Here is a 23,439-nt window from a genome sequence, read left to right on the forward strand (position 1 = left end):
ATAGATGAGAAAGAGTATAGAAGAATAATTGGATGTCTACGTTACCTTCTTCACACCCGACCAGACATGTCTTACTCAGTTGGTGTGTTGAGTAGGTACATGCATGAACCGAAAGAGAGTCATCAAGCTGCGCTAAAGCAAGTACTCCAGTACTTGAAAGGAGCATTCAGCTATGGTCTTACATTCATGAAGACAAGACATTCCGAGTTAGTAGGGTACTCAGACAGCTCACATAACGTGGATATTGATGATGGGAGAAGTACAACTGGTCATCTCTTCTACTTAAACGAATGCTTGATCACATGGTGCTCAACCAAACAAGAGACTGTTGCTCTATCTTCCTGTGAAGCCGAGTTCATGGCAGCCACCGAAGCAGCAAAACAAGCCATATGGTTGCAAGAGCTTCTTGCAGAGATACTCGAGAAAGCAAGTGAAAAGGTGACAATAAGATTGGATAACAAGTCAGCAATCGCTCTCACAAAGAACCCTGTGTTTCATGGTCGAAGCAAACATATTCACAAGCGTTACCATTTTATCCGAGAGTGTGTAGACAATGGCCAAGTAGAGGTGGAGCACATCGCAGGTAGCCTGCAGAAAGCTGACATTTTGACAAAGGCTTTGGGAAGAATCAAATTCAAGGAGATGAGGGAGCTTATTGGAATTCAAGATCTGAAGAAAATGGAGTTCAAGATTAAGGGGGAGAATGTTGAAGTTAATCTTGAAGATAACTTGGTTCACAAGTTAAACTAAACTTATTCGAAATAGGAAAATTATCTTATCTAAGAGTTATATAGATAAGTTAAGTTTAAAGGAAAAAGAAATATCATATCTCTATATAAGAAGATGCAAACTTGTTGCATAACTTGTGAGATTAGAGATTGAGTTTGTGAGAGCTTAAGTTTTGAGTTATTTTCTTAAGCTAATAAGAAAGAGTTTTCTTATATACTTCGTTCTTTATATCTTGTGATTGAAACAATACCGACACAGATTTCATGTAATCCTTTAGTTTTGTTAAGACTAAAGGGTTCTTGGACCGGGGGCACGTCTGCATGGGTGTCACAAATCATCATAACAAAAGACTAAAGGCTTGGCCGTGGCTGAAAACTACTCCAAAACTTAGGCGGCGACTCTCATGCCAAGTATCAGTCCATTTACTGGAGGTCTGGAGCTTAAATTGCATTATCGAGGACTAAAAAAGACAAAACAAAGGCTTGTCAATTTCTAGAAATGGATCACCACTGATTTTTTAACACTTTTCATCTTTTAACGATACATTGAACCTTTTTAAGAGAAATAAAGAAACCACCCTCTCCAAGACAGTGTATCTCTTCTTCAACTAGTGTAACCTTATGCCGTGAGACTAGCAATTTTATTGAAGGCTCCTCTCGTTGTCCTTCGAGTTTGTACTCTCCTTGGTTTTGCGACTTTCAGTAATCGTTCTCAGATTCTTGATGTCTTTTGCTATTATGTCTTCTAAGATGTAGTTCTGCTATATAAACTTCCTTCTCGTTCAAAATTTTGTGAAAATACAAAAAAATCCATCTTATTAATTTTGCAAATTCCAGATTCAAAAAAAAAAAATCTGTGCATGTATGCATTAATTTGTGCTTAAAGCCGCATCATAAAAATATAATAGACTGAAACATTACTCATAATTAACCTTGAACTTAAACTATATCTTTATATATAAAAGAGGCTTTGTTTCTCTCCCAGGGTGTCCAGCTCGGATGCCACGTCATCAATTCAAGCCCTAAAGAACTGACACGTGTCACTCTGTAATGAAACTCACCGTTTCATTAAACAAAAAGGAGATTTGTGGGCTTTTGTTCAGTTATTGGCCCGTAAAGTGCCTCTTCTTTGTAGTTGTGAAGCCGACACTCATGTCTAGGGTTCATCGCCTACTGTGTTTTCCATCAACGGAGGTCCTGAGTCTTTAATGGAGGTTTATCACTTTCGTCAGTAATCGTTGCGTTTATGTTGGTTCGCGTCGTTTCGTTATCTATTCTTCTCCTCACATGAGTTACAAGTTGCATTGATTCAACTTCATTAACGAGATCTTAACTCTTACCACCATCTGCAACCAAGATCATTCATTCAATGATTCGTATCCCTCTTCCAATCGGTGGATCTCCACCTATAAAAAGGGAAGGCCTCATCCCTTGGGAATCATCCTCACAATTCCAATAGCATTCGATATTTTTTCAATATCATGGTTAACTCCTCTGTTCTATTTTCTAATTTGAAATCCGGCCATTAATTGTTTCTTCCAACGTGGGGGTGAGGTTGCTCAGATTCTGGGAAATTAGGAACTTCAAACGATGTGGCTCTTTTCAGCTAGCATTACTCGCCTCAACAGCTTAAACAAGAGAACCCGTGATGTGATCGCTTCAATTTTGTATGTTTACTATTCTTTGAGATATGAGATGACTGGTGATCTTGATGATATTCTCACTGGCGATTTGTTTTCAGTCTATTATATTTGACTCAACATCTAATTAACCGATGGCTTTTACTTCTACTTGCAGTGTTCAAGCTACCCTTGCAACACTTTGTCATGATGCGTTGGGTCAGGTTCGTTTTGTGAAAAATGTTATAAAACCTCGAAACTCTCTGTTCAGCTTTTGTTTTGGATATATATTCAATGTCTCATTTTGTGAATGCAGTAAACACTTCTGAATCTCTTGCTTCGCAAGACAGCCTTTATGACCAAGCAGAGAAGTTGAGATCAAAAGTACCAAGATTTGAAGCACGTTCTAACCAACATGTTTATCTTTTAGTAGTTATTCTTTCATACCAATTGGTTATTGTAGCTTTCTAGATTATAGTTTATATTATTTCTCTGATCTCTCACTTATGCTAGCCTTTCCACAGTAATTGGAAAGTAAATAATATTGGAAACACAACTCCGTTCCGTTAGTCTCTCGATCAAGGCCATGAAGTCTTTTAAAAAAAACGTTTTTAAAGCTTATAAGATGATATATTGCTCTGTACAAAGACTTTGATGGTGAAGCTTAAAGTGAAAAGAAAAGAAGGATCAGAAAAAAATGGTTGTTACAGAGAGAGAAATACATAATCTTCATTGTTTTTTAGTGAGAGATGTGGAAATGGGTGAATTTAAGATTTTAGTTCTACCATAAAAAAGGAAAGAGGAATTGGAATTTCTAAGAGATGCATAGATTACAGAAAATCGAGAGCTAGCAACAGAAGCCTACGAAGATGGAAAAGTATTTATTAAATGGAACAGAAATACAAGTCACAAGCTGGCACTGGCTTGCCATGTTTTAATATTCTTCTGATTTTTGTTGTTATTATCAAAAAATTTAACTTCAATTTCTATAAGAGATACAAACAAATACAAAGAGATAGAAATTAATAAAAATAATGACATCACAAAATTTTAAATCTGTAAACTTTTCTAATGGAATTTTAAAATAATAAGGTATTTGTCAAAACAGGAAAAATTTTGATACGTGAGATTAGGGATAGGGAATAATATGATCAAATCTTTCACAAGCTCATATTGCCCTTATTAATCCCATCATAAATTGATTTAAATGATTTTAACTATTATATTCAGTTACTTAGCTTGGTTCAAAGTTAAGAAAAAACAAGTCCAATCTAATTTTTGATTTGGTGTTGGTTTCAGGATTTCAATATAAAATTATAAATACCAATTTTCACTTAAAATAATTATTTTAGACAAAATATATAAGAACAAATTAAACATATTGAAATATTTTTAAATCCAAAATAAATCACATCATATAGACATTAATAATCTGATTTTAACTACCAAATAAACAAAAATGAGATTCACATGAGAATGAAATTGTATTTTATTAAATAAACAACCACAATAAAAATGATAATAATTAAAGTAAACAATAACCTAAAACATATTCCACAAAAAATTAAAAAAAAATCAAGACACATTAAAAATAAACATATCAGTTATTAATGTTTGAGAACAAGAATTTGAAAATGTATTACGTTCAAGTCTGTCAACTGTCGACCAACCCAAGATTAATACTTTAAATTTTTATGTAAATGCGTAAATGATTTTTAAAACTTGAATCTTCTTGAAAAAAATTATATATTATTACAATTTCTGAATTATTTTTGTTAATTTTGTATTTTCTAACATAAAAAATAACGAAGGCTACTGTTATTTTAATTCAAACAAAAAATATTTATTAAATATAACAATATGATCTCAATTTTTTGTCATTATTTATTTGTTTATAATATCGTTTCAATCTATAATGATTTAAATTATTTCATAAAATTAATAAAAATTCATATAAAATAGTTTTTACTATAACTTCCCGCCCGTATGATCCTAGTATATAATAGTGCACTAGTTTTTTTTTTTTTCCAAAAGATCGATCAATATCATTAAAGCAGGATCATCCTTATATTTACCCTCACAACTCCTTTGAATATATATTACTTGTGTGCCATTGAATCTACTTAAAATTTTTTTTTACTTATATTTCATAAAGTGTCTTTCTACGCTTACTACATATTTTTTTTTTGTAACCACCACTTTGATTTCAAAATAAACGGGACCCACTTTTCTGTATCTAAAAAGTAAAAACTGTCAACAAAGAACACCGGTTAACAGTTATTAAATAAAAAAATGTTGGTTGGTCCTACACCAACACGTACAAAGAGTTCACGGTTTGATTGTTATACGAATTGAGAGTTCATATGGAAGCAGTTGGAATCATATGTATACATTTTTGATTTCCACAAAATTAAAACTTAATAATTGCTATAGCTGGAATAAATTACGAGATCAGTATGACCTCATAAAATCTAAATATTCAGCCAGCTATACAAATATTTTTTTTTGGTTTTTCGGTTCCAGATTAATGTGTCTAGACCATATACCATTTTATATAAAAATTCATATAAAATAATTTATTTAATTCTAAAAGTAAACCCGCGCTTTGATTAAAAAGAGAACAATATCTTTCCTCCTACTGAAACCACTGGATTATTCAACTCCAACAACTATCTCTATGGACCTTTTCAATTGCTATTGATTTTCAAATTCATTTTGATTAATATTTATTGCCTAATTGACCTTTAATAAGATATAAGATCCATCTACATTTTTTTCAAACAAAAGAGTTTCTATAATTTTTTATTTATTTTAAAAAAAACCAAAGTAAGTTTACTAATATAAGGTGAGCAATTATAATTGATATAATTAGGTAACTATTAAAAATATATAATATGTTGTAAATTTTAGGAATAAAGTTTATAACTAATTTGTGAAATGCCTATGACACAAGTGTATAGTTATGCAACTTGACATATTCAATATAGTTAGCAAAAATTATATTAAATTCAATTAATATTAAAAAAATGTTTCTTGAAAAAAAATTAAGTTTGCAGGAGAATCCTATATATTTTAATTGAAGATCATTAAAAAATTGTAACCTTAAGTTTGTACAAATTAAAAAGAGACCATGTTTAGGTGTCACTTAATTATGATGCCAATTTAGCTTACAAGCAGCTTAAGAATCAATTGAAAAAAATGTTGGTATAATATCCAATTACTATGGAACATTATATTAACCCAAAATATAAGAAATGTGTTTTCTTATCTTAAATAAAAGCTACGAAATTACCTAATATAATTAACATATATATGACAATTAATGATTATAAATAATAAAAATTTGATAACAATTTTTGCATCATTTCTCTTTTTTTTTTAATTTTTATAGTATTAAAAGAAATTAAACAATCACATTAACCATATAATAAAAAATATATATTTTTCTTATATGTTATATTTTGAAATTTTTAAAACGACTTTAAATTACAAAAAATGTTAAAAATCCATTTGAAAATTTTGTGATCAATGACTTAATTGTTTTTGTTATAACAAGATACAAATGATCATACAATCGTATTATTATGAATTCTTCTTTAATATGTTAATTTTTAAACTTGCATTGAAAGAGTATTGGGACCTTAATATTTTAATTTTGAAATTAGCATCGAAAAATACCACATCAATTTTTTTTGAGATTAATGGTTTAATTTTTTTGTTACATCAAATATACAAATGTCAATAAAACCATATGATTAAGATGTCTCAATAATAAATATTATATTAGAATATGTTATATATTTATGTCAATATCTTTGAAATGAAATTATATACCATATAAAATAAATAAAATGATTATTTTGATTTATTTAGCATAAATATATTTTAAATAAACAAGAGATATTGTTTTGGTTTATGTAATTACTATAATCTCATATATTAATTGAGAAACAATTTTACTCTAGCAAGGATAAGATTTTATTAATTAATATTGTTCGAAAATCTCATAAGAGATCGATACAACTAAAATTTATTTAAAAGTTATTGAAATCACCTAGCGAGAATATGAATTGCACAAAAAAATTTCTTTCCTAACCCTAACCCCCTTTCTATTCGTCACAACACCGACAGAAAAAATTTGGAAGTGTCAATTGACAATCTGAAATCGTAACCTTTTTTTATGTTCAGCCCATTGTTTTCTGAAATGGGTCTAGAACAGTTTTTAATGATAACTAAATGAGCCACGTACATAGTAAAATTTGTTTTGGTTTAAAAAAATTTACATACCCAAAATCAATATAAATCATCATCATTTTCGTTTAAATTTTGTCACAATAAAAATATAGGGTTGGACAAAAAATCTGAATCCAAAAAACCGAACCAAGGCCGATCCAAAGAATAGTAATAAAATTTAACCAAAATTGGTTAGATATCCGAATGAGTTCAAAATTTTGGTATCTAGAGAACCGGAACCAAACCCGATCCAAACCGTAATATTTTAGGTATCCGAATAAATCCAACAAGATTTATATACTTAAATATATTAATTATTTTTAAACTTAATATCTAAAAGAATATACAAAATATATAAGATTTTTTTAAGTTGTCCAAAATACTTGAAAATATATACAAATAATGTATAAGTACATGTTTAAAATAGCTAAACGATACTTATAATACCTAAAATATTTAAATATCTATTGATTTCCTATCCAAATATTTAAGCTAATTCAATTTTTATATTTAGATTTTGAAAAATTTAAAGTATATATGAACTTTAATTTTTGAAAAAAAATTAAATAGGCTATCTGAACCCAAACCCGAACTAACCCTGCAAAGATCCGAACCGAACCAAACCCTCAAGAATCCGAATCAAACCAAATGATATTTGAATGTCTAACTCTAATCAAATGTAGAAAAAGTTACTGAAAACAAAATATATATTATTTATAATATTTAAGTATAGTATATATATTTTTTAAATCACCCTGCACGCAGATTATCATCTAGTGTTGTGGATGTTACAAAGCAATTTAATTGCTTAGTGGCCAAGTGGCCTTAGAACCAAAATTAAATAACCCAGTCTAATAGTTAACAGCCCATATAGTGCAATCTCAGAGTAAAAGTTCAGCTCTTGAATCTGAAGGTGGAAGAGACGGAGTTTTTTTTTTTTTTTGACGCTGGTTGTATTCAAATTATAAAGAGAAACCTCCAAAAATGTAACACACACCTCACATAAGAGGATTGAGAGGAAGAACAAAGAAACAATAGAGAGTAGAGACATAAAGTTAAAAAAAAATAACAGCAAAGGGAAAAGACACCAGTAGGTGCTTAAAAGGCGATTATTCGCACACCCGTAGAGATCACAGAGCCACCTGTTAGGGGCTATAGATCATGAGGCAGGGCCTCTCTTTGAATGGTGTGAGCCAACCAAGCAGGGCCTCCTTGAGCCACATACGATTGATATCGTTGATCCTTGGTGACACTCACTGCAATGAGTTTAGCCACTCTGTTCTTCTCCGGTTCAACATGATTCAAGGTATAGGTTGAGAAACGATGGAGAGATTGCAAAGTTTCTTGAATTAAGTACTGGACCTCAGGAAACTTAGTAGGGTTTAGCAGGGCTTCCCCCATCATAACACATGAGAACTCGATGATCACTTTCTCAAGGTGGAGATCAGAAAGCGCCATGATCGACCACGCAAGAGAGCGAAGCGAAGCTTCCAACTCAGAAAGAACACCAGAGAAAGCTCTTCTGCTATGTATCACAGGATTACCTATCTCATCTCTGACAATCCAAGACGCACCACTACCAAGATTGCTAGGTTGCCAAGAGGTTCCAACATTGCACTTAAGCAAACCTCGGGGAGGTTTGGACCAGGTTCTCTTAGGTGTCTCAATTGTAGGTGCCACAGCAGGGGTTGCAGTCGACTCAACACATGAGTTAACAGTAAGCCACATACCCGCTTCTTCCATAGCTCGAGATAGAACCAGGGAAGGCTCCATTCTCACATGCTCAAAAATAAAGCCATTTCTAGCTTTCCATATATGCCATAGGACCCATGGAAAAGCGAAATGTGCGGAATGAACATTTTATACACACATTATTTTTACATATTATTATTTATTTAACGTTTTTACATATTATGAAACAAATTAATAAATATATATTCTCGATAGCAAGAGTAGAAAATCAGAGTGTTCATTATTCTTTGGTCAAGTTGTTTTTATGATTTTTTAGGATACTCTACTCTTTTTTGTAAATGACCATTCATTCTTTGATTAATCAATATAAAATAATCAAAAAAAAAAAATTGAAAACTAATAACTGTTACATATATAATTAAATTGATACAAATACATAAATTAAAATAATTACTTTTGTTTAGTTACAATCATTTTGTGGTAAATAAATGTAAACAATTATTTTCTCTATTTTCTATTGTTTGTAATTACATTTAAATAATATTAACATAGATATATAATATATTTTTTAATATGATTATCTATTAAATGAAACTTCATAATCATATGGTTTTATGATCATTCCTATTTTTTAATAACTCATAATATTTTTTGAAAATTCATGCAAATTCGAAATCAAAATATCAAATTCTCAATACTTGTTCAATGCAAGTTTTTAAATTAGAATATTTATGTATTTTATGTGGTATGTAATTTAATATATATTAATCTGAATATCTATTAAATGTGATTTTTACTCACATGATTTTATGAACATTTGTATCTTATTATAATAAAAAACTTAAACCATCGGTCACAAAAATTTCATTGTGAGACCTAACATTTTTTGTAATTTATGGTCTTTTCCAAAAATGAAAATGTAACATATATTAAAATTTTATTTTTTTTATAATATGATTAATATAATTGTTAATTTATTTTAAACAATTTAACATTAAACAAAACTAATAGAAGATATGTAAATTGTTATCAAATATTTATTATTAAAATTATTAATTGTCAAATATATATTTTATTCACTTTTGGTAATTTTATATCATTTATTTAAAGAAAAAAAGAAAAATTTAATTGTAAATTGCTAATTAATTTTATGGTTAGTTTAATGAGAAATAGATAATATATGTTTAGTGGACTAACATATATTTTTATGGACTTTAAGAAGCATTGTATTGATGACACAGTTCATAGCTAAAATATTGTAATGCTTCTCTTTTAATGTATAGGGGATGATTAACATTGAATTCAAATTTGCATGGCATTTTAATTAGTAACAAAGTTCACAAAACTAATATATGTAGTCTTTCATTCTTACTTGTTGTTTTATATGTCATCCGAAAATTATATTTAAATATATGAACTGCAGTCATACACACATAAACATAACTAGTATGCAATGAACACATTATGTATCAGAATTCAGAACTTAGGAGGTGTATTAAATTGAGAGTTTTAGGTGATTTATGTTAAAATAACAAATTCACTGTTATTAAAATTAACATGAATTTTAAAAACTCATTTAAAATCCAATGTTATTGAACTTGACATTTTATAAAGTACTCTGAAATCCAATGTTATTGAAAATATTTTAAGTTGTGGAATTTTAAAGTTTCCAAGTGATTTTAGAGTGTTTGGATGAAGTTTCTTAGTTAAAAAAAATTAAAACTCAAATCCCATAGTTTTAGGTGATATTCTAGAGTGGTTTAACAAAAATAATTTTATTTTCTACAATTACTTAAAATTATCTAAAACTTTATTAAAAATCAAATCACCTCAAATTTTAGATTGAATACAGCCTAACTATAATATTCGTTGTCTTTGTGATAACTAAAAGCCACGTGTGAGTAAAATAGCCTGGCCGTAAAAAGAGGTCAATCACTGCCCGTCTGCCCGAGAAAACAATTTCAAAATTTCAAAGTAGTAACGAATCAAACGGTCGTCTAATAAAATAACGTTAAGATAACCGTAAAAGGACGGAAAAAGATTCTTACCTTAACCACAAAACATCCTCTCCTTCTTCTCCTCTTCTGAATATTTGGAAACTCTTCGTTATTCTTCACACTCGTTGATTTGGATGGAGGATTGTTACGATCCACTTCTAGCAACAACCAATGCTTCTCTCGAAAGCTTCTCTAGCTGTGAGTTTTCTTTTTCATTTTGATTCAATTTAATAGTTGCCCTCACTCTGCTTGATTCCTTTTCGTATTTTATTTCGTTCTTTCATGTAGATGAGGAAGCTACTACAGTATCGAACTCAATGACTATGACAATGGCGGATCTCGTTGAAAACGGTAAGTCAATCGAAAACCTTATTCAAATCTATGCGTAAGTTCTCTCAAACTTCACTAAATCTGGATTTAGGTTTAGATGTTGAACAAACAAGACCAGGATTGATGGAATCGGAACAATCTAGTGATCCCATAGCGTTAGATGTTGAACAATCAAGAGCAGGATTGATGGAATCGGATCAATCTAGTGATCTCATAGCATTAGATGGTACTGAAACCTTTTTACATTTTCCTTAATATTTTTTTCTCAAAATCATTCATCTCATGGAGTCTAACATTGATTGTGTTTCAGGAAAACTTGTGTTAGGGTTTCCTCTAGCATCTCCAGATCTAGTAAATTGCGGCGGTTCACCTGATACACCTAGCTATGGAGATTCGCCAGACATTGCTCAGAAACTCAGATTCTCCACTGAGCTTTCTCTAGAGAATGGAATCGACCGCCTTAAAACTCGGTTCTCAGCTATTAATCGAACATTTGGATTTGAGTTGTCTCCTGGATCTTCCTTTGAGTTATCTTCACCGCCTGGGAACTATAGGGAGAGCACAACACCTGTGATGAGTGTTAACTCGGGTTCTACAACAATGGATGCGACTGTGGATGATGTGACTTTCTTGAAGGATGAGTTTTTCAGTGGAGGTGAAACTTTCACCACTGATGCCGTTGTTGGCAGTGAAGATGAGATTCTCTTGTATCAAACAGCTCGGCTTGGTAATTTCGCTTACAAGTTTCAGTCGTTGGATCCTGGGGATTACTTCATCGACCTGCATTTTGCTGAAATCGAGTTCACTAAAGGTCCTGCGGGAGTTAGAGTTTTCGATATATTTATTCAAGAAGCGAAGGCAAGGCCATCATCGTTACATTGAGCTTTTCTTTGCGTTCTGATTCATCACATATTTATCAATAATGATTTGGTTATGTTTGACTGGTAAATATTGCAGGTTATATCCGGTCTTGATTTGTTTTCCCATGTAGGAGCAAATACACCTCTTGTGATAGCTGATATAAGGATGCTCGTTGGTCTGGAAGGAGAGCTATCTATACGGTTAGAAGGAGTCACAGGAACCGCAATTCTATCTGGCATTTCTATTAGGAAGGAGGCAACAGCTACTTGTATGTTGCTTTCTAACCTTTTTGTACTTCGAAATTAGAGTCCTATTTTCAAATGGTTAATCAAACTTTTCAGATGTTGAAGACACTGGAATGCTAGTAGTGAAAGGAAAAACTGACACTGTTCTGTCTCTGCCTCTTCAAGTGAGAGATCTTACACGAGCTTGATGTTTCTATTTTAGTAAGTGTACGTAATTTGCAGATTATTAAAGTGTCATACTGGTTTTAGGAAAATGTAGACTGCAGGACGGAAGAAGAGACCCACGAGATGAGTTATGACTGCGAGCATCAGAAGAAAGAGATGGCAGATATGAAGAGAATGGTTGACCAACTTAAACAAGAGAATGAAAGAAAGAGTAGAGAATGCGAAGAAGCATTGAATTCTCTCCGTGAGCTTCAAAATGAGCTAATGCGCAAGTCGATGCATGTTGGTTCTTTAGGTATGTACATCCTTCTCCTTTTGCTTACGTCTTTCATTGCAAGGGTGAAAGTTGACATTTCAGTACTTTTTTTATATCTAGCCTTTGCTGTGGAAGGACAAGTCAAAGAAAAGAGCAGATGGTTCTCTTCATTAAGGGATTTGACAAGAAAATTGAAGGTACATGGAAACAAATTTAAGATACTATCAGCAACTGCAAACTCTTATGCCTCATATAACCGAATTTGGATTCATAGATTATGAAAATGGAGCAAATTAAGCTGTTGGAGGAGGCATCCACATACAAATTGCTAGTCCAAGATATCAACGAGTTCAGTTCTCACATCCAGTCCAGAGGTGAGTCTTGGGCTTGCTGTCATTTGGACATACCAGTAGCACTACAAAGATTCTGTAATTTTGTGTTTCTGCGAATTTGATCCGTTGATATATGTTTTCAACAGTAATGCAGGACGCAGAATTGCATGAAAATCTCAAAGCAAAATTTGTAGCTGGAGAAAAAGAGAGGAAGGAATTATACAATAAGATACTGGAGCTAAAAGGTCTGTGTTTATATCCAATATAACTTCTAGAGGGACTTCATTGGCTAAATATGGCAGCATACCAACTTACAGTGATCATTTTTTTCTTCAGGAAACATCAGAGTCTTTTGCAGGTGTCGGCCCCTAAACTTTGAAGAAATTGAAGCAGGAGCATCAATGGGAATTGATGTTGAGTCAACCAAAAATGGAGAGGTCATAGTCATGTCAAATGGGTTGCCCAAAAAAAGCTTCAAGTTCGATTCTGTTTTTGCTCCTAGCGCTTCCCAAGGTGATCATTGTCATCCATCACACCCTTTCCTACTCCCCTTGCATCATCTCACAACATGTTATTTCTTGTTCTTTTTATAGCTGATGTCTTCGAAGATACTGCTCCTTTTGCTACGTCAGTCATTGATGGATACAATGTTTGCATATTCGCCTATGGCCAGACTGGTACCGGGAAAACCTTTACCATGGAAGGAACTCCAGAAAACCGTGGTGTAAATTATAGAACACTAAAAAATCTGTTTGAGATAACGAAAGAACGAGAAAACCGCTACAGTTATGAGATCTCGGTCAGTGTCTTGGAAGTTTACAACGAGCAAATAAGAGATTTGTTGGTCCCTGCTTCACAAAATGCATCTACAGCGAAAAGGTATATAAGATTTGTAGATAGTCGAGCATGCAAGCTCCGTGGTTCTTTAGACTCGTTGATTATAATTTGGTGTTTCAGTAAGGACAACAAGTAATTTTTGTTGCTGTGTTTGAACTAAAATTGTTTAGTTCGACATCTTTTAAATGAAATTCATATCATGTTCTTTGCAGATTTGAGATAAGGCAAGTAAATGAAGGGAACCACCACGTACCAGGATTGGTTGAAGCACGAGTGACAAGCATAGAGGAGGTTTGGGATGTGTTGAAAACAGGAAGTAATGCAAGGGCTGTAGGGAAAACGACGGCTAATGAGCACAGCAGCCGATCTCACTGGTTTGTAGCTCAAGTCTCCTTTTTCAGAAAATGTTTCTGGTGATCAGCTACCTAAACGTAGTTTCTTTTCTCTGCACAGCATACACTGCGTCATGGTAAAAGGGGAGAATTTGTTGACTGGAGAATGCACAAAAAGCAAACTATGGTTAGTTGATTTAGCAGGAAGCGAACGGGTTGCAAAGACAGAAGTGCAAGGAGAACGGCTCAAGGAGACTCAAAGCATCAACAAATCATTATCTGCTCTTGGTGATGTCATATATGCTCTTGCCAATAAAAGCTCTCACATTCCTTTCAGGTCAATATGATTCATCCTTTTCCTCGAGTTACTGAACAAGGTTACAACAGACTACAGTCACCATTTTTCATCCAATTTGACGTTTCGTTTGCATTACCTTTGCAGAAATTCAAAGCTCACCCACTTACTTCAGGATTCTCTAGGTACTTTTAACTTTTTTTTTAAAATCTGCAGCCATTTTCTTTGCTTACATATGTTTCACTTTAACTATCCTGTTATGGTGCTTGTGATAAAAAAAATTGTCTGGAATGTAACAGGAGGAGATTCGAAGACCCTCATGTTTGTACAAATCAGTCCTAACGAGAAAGACAACAGCGAAACGCTATGCTCACTGAATTTTGCTAGTAGAGTTAGAGGGATAGAGCTGGGGCCTGCAAAGAAGCAGCTAGACAATACTGAACTCTTGAAATACAAGCAAATGGTAAGCTAGACTCTCAAGATGACATCTCCACATATGTGTATATCCAATCATTCAAGTGTTTAATCAGGGTTGTGTTTATTTTTTAGGTTGAGAAATGGAAGCAAGATATGAAAGTAAAAGACGAACAGATGAGGAAAATGGAGGAAACGATGTTCGGTTTAGAAGCGAAGGTCAAGGAACGAGACATTAAGAACAAAACTCTTCAAGAAAAGGTAAAACAATACTCCCCATAACCACACGAAGAACATTTTGATCTTTGCTGAAACCACCACATATCACTTTCTTTGCTAGGTTAAAGAACTTGAATTGCAACTGCTAGTAGAGAGGAAGCTGGCTCGTCAACATGTAGACACCAAGATTGCTGAGTATCAGACGAAACAACAGAACGGAGATGAAAACATCCCATCAAAGAGGCCACCACTTGCAACCATACCGTTGGGAAGCAACAAGAGCTCAAATGAAACCTCAACTTCGAAAGAAATGGTGAATCTAAACCGACCGCCACTCTCAGAGAGCACCACCACCAGCAATGATCTACCGCCTTTACCTAACGGTTGCGTCAAGTACAACGACCTCATGGAGAAGGAGAACAACAATCCAGAAATGGCTGAGCGGTTGCAAATATCCAAGAGTACAGGGAGATTCTCCGTTTGTCCAAAGCGTATTCTACCACCTCCAGCTCCAAGAAGGAGCACTCTTGCCCCTATGCCATACTTTCCAATCACATCAACTTCGCCATCAAGGCCTCATGAAAAGAGCGGCACTAGCCAGGTGCTACGCATCAGCCCCAAGTTGCGTAAAAGCAACGGGAAGATGCTGAGCAGCATACTGAGACGGAGCATGCAAAAGAGAATGCATATGAAACCTTACCAGAGACAGCAGCCGTTGAGAAGAGTTGGCATTAATGTAGGAATGGAGAAAGTTAGGTTGTCTATAGGAAGCAGAGGAAGGTTAGCTCACAGAGTTTTGCTAACCAATGCTCGCAAGGCAGGTCTAAAGGAAACACCACTGAAACAGATACAGAAGGAGAAAGAGAGATGGATCTGACCCTAGGACATAACTTCTCATCCAGTTAGAATTATTCGAGGATGATTGACACTTTATCATCCTCATGTGTTGTTTGTGGATTTGATTTGATCCTACTGTATAGATGTATTTGATTGGCCCTTGTGAGTACATTGGAAATGATTTTATTGGGAGTCTAGTTGGTTTTCATTAAGACATAGACTCTATTTTGTTAAACATTTCATATAAGAAACAAAACTTCTCAGACAGACACTGACATCTTTTGTTAAACTAAATACCACTATCTGTGTCATCGTTATGCGTCCATGGATTATTAGTCTCAACCCAACCTCTAAACGCTATGTTATCTATAGTACGGTCAACAGCAACTTGTGGTTTTCCTTCTTGACAAATCGGATTATGTGAAGGAAGACCGGCCCTTTTAAAGGGTTCAGGGAACTCAGTCTCTGGACATTCGCGCACACTACAATCACGTAAATGACACATTCCACCGTCTCGCCAGAATGGGCAGTCACACCACAGCTTAACTGATCGCCGAAGAAGAAACTGACATTAGAAACTGTCCTAGAGCTAACAGCAACAGAAAATAGCACAACAACCAAAGTAGCCAAAGGCCATCGCCATGTTCTTCTCTTCCCTTCGCCATCTTCTGCATTGATTGCACCACCTTTTCCCATTACTATGACGAAATTAAAAAAAAAAACAGAAAAATGTCTGATCTTTTCACGATAAACACGTTTTTTCGTCTTTGGACAATTATAAAAACACCAATGTTGTTGTTGTGTCTGAAGATCGGCTCATATTAAGCAAGCAAATAAGAGTCATGAAAAATGAATGAGTTTGTTTGGTTTTGACATTTCAGCAGCGCTAAGCAGGGTCTGAGTAACACGAGCTACATTTAGTCAGCGCGTGTTAGAGACATGTATTTCGTTTGTCTGGTGACGTGCTTTAGCCAAATAGGATCCATTTAATCCTAACATAAACATCTTGCTGTTTCAACACGTCTCAGTCAATGCATAGTCGTTGATTTTTTTTTAATTATGCTATTACAAACTATCATAAACATTACATAGACGATACTACAGCCGACAAGTCTTATGAAGATTCCCGTCTGACTGCATCACCCTGAACCGTCCTATGAGATTCATTCTTAACAGTACGCCTTGCGCCATACCGAAGATCTCTTGTAAGCACTTTTTTCAATATTTTGCATAATTCATTTTTTCCGGAAATTGAAATTCAGACCTCCTGGTGTAGAATCATTAATGAACCCTTGGTCAAATCACTGGACCAAGGCGCTTCCACAACATAGTCGTTGACTATTATTAGCTTTTATCTATATCCTTTGAGATGTCTATATACTCAAATCGACGAAATATTCGTAAATTTTGATTTGATATGATATATTTTTCGATTCAAACCAAAAAATCTAGATATCCGTAATTCTACGAAGCAAAAAAAAAATATTAATATGCATTATTTGTAAAAAACGAAACAAATCACAAATATTAATATTGTTATGAATGCATATCCAATCCATTATATACATATATACACATATATTTAGAGAATTTTTTATATGACTTACATAAATATTATATTTATACAAATTTTACAACCGCAATTCGAACAAAATCCATTGACCTTGGACTTGTTAATGCAAGATATATGAGCTACACGACTAGAACACACAGTAACACAGAGATAATTATTTCCAAAAAATACAACTAGATTAATCCTTTTAAAAGCAAATACAAGTTCTTTTTAAAAGCAATCTTTCAATCAACCTCATGACAAACTTTGATTTGTTGATTAGTCTCACTCGTTCACAGACTTGTAACAGTCTATGAACCACTCAAGCTCCTAACCCCTAGATGCTTTGCTTCTTCTTATTCGGACTTACAAAACTCTCTCTTGCTAAAAACGCTCTCTGTGTGTTAATAACCGGCCACCCAGTGCCAAAAGTCCTCTTTATACTTTAGAGGAAAATCCTAGACTAAAAGATCTACCCAATGGAAACTTTTCATATTTGGTTCTTCAGTGAATAAACCAATCTTCCTTATCTCATAAGATCGATTGCTTCTTCTCCAATATCTTCCTTTATACTGACTCTTTAGTAAATTTTCCTATAATGCTCTTTACTCAACTCGTCTTCCACTTGTCTCCTTGTAACGTAATTCATGTCATACTTCATGAATTACTAGAGCTCCGCCTTGATGGTGAAATTTATTTACTCTTATAAAGATGGACAAAGATGAAAATGATTAAACTTTTAACGAATTCAGTTTTGAACTTTGGTGACCCCAGTTAAAAAATCCAGGGATCCAAAAATCCAGGAAATTGGATCGTATTCTTATTTAGAGTTTTTTTAAATAATTTAATTAGATTATTAATGCACTTTATTGAACTTCTTCTAGTTAATAAAAAGATTAATTAATGTTATATATATGAGCCATTATTCAATTAAATTATTTAAACATTTTATATGAGTGTAGTTTTTTTGCATTGCAAACGTTATATTTTGGAAGACATTGCCATTTTGATATTTCAAAAGGAATAATTTAAAATAAAAGTTACTAGTAATATTAAAATTTACTGACCATTTTTGTTACTTTTTCATTTAATTGAATAAAATGTATACTTTTGCATCTATAATATTAAAACAGAAGTCATAAATTAATTCATATGTGATTTTTTTATTTGAATCACCCTTAGAAAGTTGTTTGAATTACTTTTTGTATAAAGATTTGAATTATTATAAAATAAACTAATGAAATAGATATTCCTATATTTTCTCTGAAATTATATCTGAATAAAATATTTTCATATCTTTTATTTTAAAATATAAATATATATTTCATTTTTTCATTAAAATAAACCTTTTAAATATTTAATTAATTTCTTATTTATTTAAAATAAATGTATATTTCATTTTTCACTTAAACAAAACTTTTAAATATTTAGTCAATTTCTTGTTTATTTAAAAATTAAATGTATATTTCATTTTAACTAAAACAAACTTTTTAAATATCTAATTAGTTTTGTTATTATAACTAAACTCATGTACAATTTTGTATTAATTTTTTGAGAAATTGTTTAAAATACCATAAGTTAAGTACCAATTTTCAAAAATACTTTCAATCAAAAATATAATATCATTTGGGGTTAGGCTTTAGTGATTATTTTTAGAGTTTAGTACCAAGGGGTTGGGTTTAGAAATGTTTTATAAATATTTAGAAAAATTAGCTTAGTGTTATTTTATCACAAATTTAGGCTATTTATGAAAATATTTATTCATTAATGGTGAATTTGAAAAGTAGTAACAAACCGGTGGTAGAATTGAAATTTTCCTATATTTTGATATTAATTTAATATACTACTTTTCAATTAAATTTTTTACCTTTAACCAATAAGGTTTTTCAATTTAGAATTTTGTATCACATGATTTAAAATATGCTATCATTGAACTATAAAATTATTGTGTTTTAAAATGCTATATTAAACAATTAGTAATATGGTAAATATTACAATAAAAATCATGAATTATTTTACATTAAAATTTTAGGTTATATTTGGTAAATCTCCATTTTTATTTTATCAATAAAACCTTAATTCAATAGTAAAGTCTGTTAAAAATATTAATTTTATGTGGTGAGGAATTTCATTTAAAATACAATGGAGGTGCTCTTATGTCTTTTTTTTTTTTTTTTGCAAGTGCTCTTATGTCCTAGAAATTGTTTTCTCGTTGAAATATTGTTACTATGTTGTATTAAATTGACAGAAAAGTTGTTGGCAGAAAGAAAAGCAGATTTAGAGAATCATTCATCATTGGTTTTATGATTTTATCATTCGTAGCTTTCTGTTTGAAATGTTGTCTTAGTTCCCATTCATTTGATCATCCTTTATTACAGTGGACCGTTTTGTTAGTTACAGTGGACCATTTTGCCTGTTCCTCGTGCTGAAAATCAAAGTTTGAGTCGGTTACTGATGTATCAGAACTGACGTGGTAATGTATTTATTATAGAAACGAGAGACTAGTCTTTTCTTTTTACTGTCACACGCGGTTATAAATTTTAACTGCGGAAATGTCCTATAAATATAGGTGGCAATGTGCCTGATCTCTACAACACAACTCAAAAGCAAACAAATTAAAAAAACTCATCAAACCCTAAACACAAATATTGATCACAATGATGTCATCATTCCCAATGGTCTCCTTTCTCATCACCCTCATGTTGGCTGCAGCTGTATGCACGATGCACCCAGGGACACGAACCTGCGCTGGACACGGCTGAAAATCCAGTTCTAACGACTGCGCTGGTCTCCTCCCAGTCCCCGTTAAACTACTTCCCCTTTGTTCACTTGGCATCAGCCAATCCTCGGTTACAGCCTTACCAGGCCTACCGGTTAGCTTCTCATATCCATACCCGCTCATGGACACCTATGTTAACGAAGGGCAAGCTGTAAATATCGAGTTTAGGTCGGAAGCATGGCCGGGCTGCGAAGAGTTTTCCAAGTACTGGGAAGTGGATGAATCCTCATCGGCTTCCGAGGAGCCTGCGATTCTCGTCGGTGGTAAGAAGCGGGAACGAAACAGCTGGTTTAGAATTGAGAGAAAAGAAAATTTTGTAGGAGGAAATGCTTACAAATTGACCACTTTAGCTGGAACCATTGGAACCATCCCAGGGCCTTGGGAAAATGCACCACAACTAGTTCTCACCAATGATACTGCTAAGACCTCCCTCGTCAAATTCCACAAAGTTCATGGTGATACTACGGCTACTACATCTACTTCACGTCTGGAGAAGTTAGGTCTAGGGATGTTCCCATTCTACTAGTCAACAAGCTAAGAATCATGTAATGTAAAGCCTGGCCTACCTGAATTTCCATAAATAAAACAAAACTATGTTTGCCAAAAAGAGACACAACTTTTCATCAAAGCAATGGATTAAAAAAAGACACAAATTCTTTCCATATCCTTTTTCCTTATACATAACTAATCAAAGTTTAATTGAACATCCCAGTAGTCTCCTTCAAAATATACTGCTTCTCAATACATGTACGTAGAAGTAACTCTAAAATAAATAAGAAGTCAGTTGTATATTTGAATTTGGCTTTTGAAACATAATTTATAAAGGACCTTGAGATATTTTCTCAGGTTTGGGCTTAACTCGAGTTTCCATTCGATTGAGATCGTAATTCACTATATATAACAGTTTGAGATTCTATCAGCTTTATGTTAGTTGGGGTCCTGGGGACGTTTATAGTTCCAATAAACAAGAAAAGCTTCCAACTTCGAATCCAAAACCTGTTAGTGAAATTGTAAACTAATGCTTTTCGCATGAGTGAATAAAACCCACTGAGAATACAAAACTGAAAATTCGTCCTGTTGTATGGGAAAGGTCTAACTTTTTGGTAAAGTCATTGGAAGGAGATCATAAGGAGCGAAAACAAACACAAAAAACAAATTTCTCTAGCATCAAATAAATAATACATATATGCATGATAATTTGTCACCGAATGTTGCCTGGTCTTTTTTTTTTACCTAGATGAGTTCGTTGTTGATATAATACTGAATGAGATAGAATCTTGAGGTTTAGAGCGATCATGAGAATAAACATATTGTGTTCAGTATAACCGATGGAGAAAGTGCTGACTATTTCGTGACAAGTTGTTTTAGACTTGTAGTTGACTTTATTCTTTTACCAAATGCATTTGATGAACATCTAACTATCAAAGAGCATTTCATGATATATGCAATTTTTGCAGTTAACTTCTTTGAAGAATACTCTGTTTTATGGATAACTAGTGGTCATTCCGCGCGTAATATTACCTACTTATTAAACTATTTGTTGTAAGCCATTGTTGTTTGTTTTCTTGGCTATCATTTGGACATAATGAGTGGGTGAATGCTTTTGGTTGTAATTTGTTTGCCAAAAGGTTAATGCTGAAAGACTATTGTAGTAGAAATTTGATGTGTTGTCTGTGAAATTGTATGATTGGAAAAGTGCTTTATTTTCTGCATATTGAGGAAAATCATTTTTGTTGAGGTCACTGTTCTAAAAAACGGCTTGTACGGCCGTACATACGCCGTCTAAATGCTGTGCGTATGCTCTCCGTATCGAATTCTTCAATTCGGTTATATTATACGGCCAAACCAAAATTCTAAACATTTGGTAAGTCTTAATGGGCCAGATCATTTTAAAGCACAAACTAGGTGAGTCAAATAATAAATACTAGATTAATACCTGCACCTTGCGCGGAATAAAAATTATATATATAAATTATTTTATGTATTATATGTTCTTACATATTATGAAATAATAAATATATATTAAATAATTAAAAGTCAGTAACTATTACATATATAATAAAATTGGTGCGAACGTATAAATCAATTTTATTAATACAAACAATTTTTAAAAAAAATTTGATAGGATATGTAATTAAATTTAAATGATATTAACATACATAATATATTTTTAATATTAATGTCTATTTTTTTTAATGGTGTTTTCTACTCATATGTTTTTTTTGATCATGTGTATCTTTAATAGCAAAAACATTAAATTACTGATAACAAAATTTTCATTGTGGGACTAATAATTTTAGTAATTGATAATTTAAAAAAATTTATCAATGTTAGTTCAAAACTTTTATCAAAAAAATTATTCAAAGTAAATTTTGAAACTAAAATATTTATTTATTCAATATGGTTTATAGTTTAATTTAGAATGATATATATATACATATATATTTTAAATCTTAATGATTAATTAAATTAGACTTTTACTTATATGATTTTGTAATCATTTGTATTTTGTCATAACAAAAATTTTAAACCATGGATCGCAAAATTTGAATGTGAGACTTTTAACAATTTTAGTAATTTATAGTCATTTTTTAAAATTCAAAATATAAAATATACATAAAAATCTAAATTTTTATAATATGGTTATTTTGTTTTTTTTAAAGTTATTTTAATAGTTTTAAATTAAACAAATTTGATAGAAGATACATTTTTTTTATCAGATCTTTTTTATTCAAAATCATTAATTGTCATATATACTTTACCCACATTAGGCAATTCCGTAATCTTTATTTAAAGAAATAATAATTGACATTAATAATGAATTTATGGTTAGTTTAATAAAAAGTTTATTATATAATTAGATGGACCAACCTATTTCTCTAGTAATTCTAAGAATCATCCTAGTGATGACATGTGGCTACAAAAAGAAGTTGTAATGGACCAACCTATTTCTCTAGTAATTCTAAGAATCATCCTAATGATGACATGTGGCTACAAAAAGAAGTTGTAATGTTTCACAAATAATATATAGGGGATATAAATTAGTTTATAGGATCACTTGTAAACTTGATTTTTTTTTTCTTTTTTGGCGATGTGGGATTTGCATAACCACGTCACTCTTATATTATTACTTTTCATGAAAACATTCAGTTATAGAGTCCCACAACATATTAAACTGATGAACACTTTAGGAATATATATTTAAATTAGTTTTCAGTTATCTATACACGAGAAAGGAATAAAATGTTAACTCATAAATTATAAAAATTAGTTTACAAAAAAATTATAAAAATTAAAATTTATTTTTTTATATGTAAATATTGTAATATAAATACATTTAAACAGAAAATATATTTACCGTATATACTTCATATATACATCCATATAGATAACTAGGCGCTATACGGTAATTTGCCGCTCGGATAGCGTATAGCGTATTTTAGAACACTAGTTGAGATAATAACTCTGGGGAGAGAGATGCACTGGTTAGATTTTTTTTTTTTAAACATTATGGGCTTTTAAGAGTGTTTTTGTTCTTCGCGCCCGAAAGATTATATTTGTTTTGTTTATCATTTTGCACATTTTATATCTTTTACGTATTTGAGATTTTATTTGTGGTCAATATCCTTTAGACATTATTTTGAAATGATTTGCATATGCTTCATCACGACATTCAATTTTAACAATAAAAGATGACATGAATTTGAAAAAAATAT

At 32.0% G+C, this 23,439-nt stretch overlaps 2 protein-coding genes and 1 pseudogene across 6 annotated transcripts; 2 read left to right on the forward strand and 1 right to left on the reverse strand.

The window, feature by feature from the left end:
* Positions 1-7,732: 7,732 nt before the first annotated feature.
* Positions 7,733-8,353, reverse strand: LOC106416906. The gene has a single exon (XM_013857785.1). The coding sequence runs from the start codon at positions 8,351-8,353 to the stop codon at positions 7,733-7,735; it is 621 nt and encodes a 206-aa protein (XP_013713239.1).
* A 1,842-nt stretch (positions 8,354-10,195) lies between these two features.
* Positions 10,196-15,659, forward strand: LOC106418585 (kinesin-like protein KIN-14Q). 5 transcript variants are annotated; one of them, XM_048747385.1, is made up of 19 exons: positions 10,196-10,467; positions 10,558-10,620; positions 10,691-10,825; positions 10,910-11,457; positions 11,557-11,728; positions 11,802-11,869; positions 11,955-12,165; positions 12,247-12,323; positions 12,401-12,500; positions 12,605-12,703; positions 12,795-12,971; positions 13,052-13,337; positions 13,508-13,669; positions 13,749-13,964; positions 14,070-14,107; positions 14,222-14,385; positions 14,472-14,597; positions 14,677-15,448; positions 15,494-15,659. In XM_048747385.1, the coding sequence occupies exons 1-18, from the start codon at positions 10,404-10,406 to the stop codon at positions 15,430-15,432; spliced, it is 3,462 nt and encodes a 1,153-aa protein (XP_048603342.1). In that variant the 5' UTR covers positions 10,196-10,403; the 3' UTR covers positions 15,433-15,448; positions 15,494-15,659. The 5 variants fall into 5 exon arrangements, with proteins under 5 accessions (XP_048603342.1, XP_013714772.2, XP_048603343.1 ...); XM_013859318.3 differs by having other exon boundaries at positions 14,677-15,659; XM_048747386.1 differs by having other exon boundaries at positions 11,811-11,869; positions 14,677-15,659.
* A 2,860-nt stretch (positions 15,660-18,519) lies between these two features.
* On the forward strand, positions 18,520-21,669 carry LOC106418589 (annotated as a pseudogene).
* The last annotated feature ends 1,770 nt before the right edge of the window (positions 21,670-23,439 follow it).

This window comes from Brassica napus, chromosome C2 (assembly GCF_020379485.1).
Source record: "Brassica napus cultivar Da-Ae chromosome C2, Da-Ae, whole genome shotgun sequence".
NCBI classification, from domain to species: Eukaryota; Viridiplantae; Streptophyta; class Magnoliopsida; order Brassicales; family Brassicaceae; genus Brassica; species Brassica napus.

Excerpts from the sequence above, each read along its gene's own strand:
- LOC106416906 (XM_013857785.1), bottom strand. The coding sequence starts at position 8,353 with ATGGAGCCTTCCCTGGTTCTATCTCGAGCTATGGAAGAAGCGGGTATG.
- LOC106418585 (XM_013859318.3), top strand. The coding sequence starts at position 10,404 with ATGGAGGATTGTTACGATCCACTTCTAGCAACAACCAATGCTTCTCTC. Across the intron at positions 12,704-12,794 it reads TAAGATACTGGAGCTAAAAG|GAAACATCAGAGTCTTTTGC; the intron begins GTCTGTGTTTAT and ends TTTTTTCTTCAG. Across the intron at positions 12,972-13,051 it reads TGCTCCTAGCGCTTCCCAAG|CTGATGTCTTCGAAGATACT; the intron begins GTGATCATTGTC and ends TTCTTTTTATAG.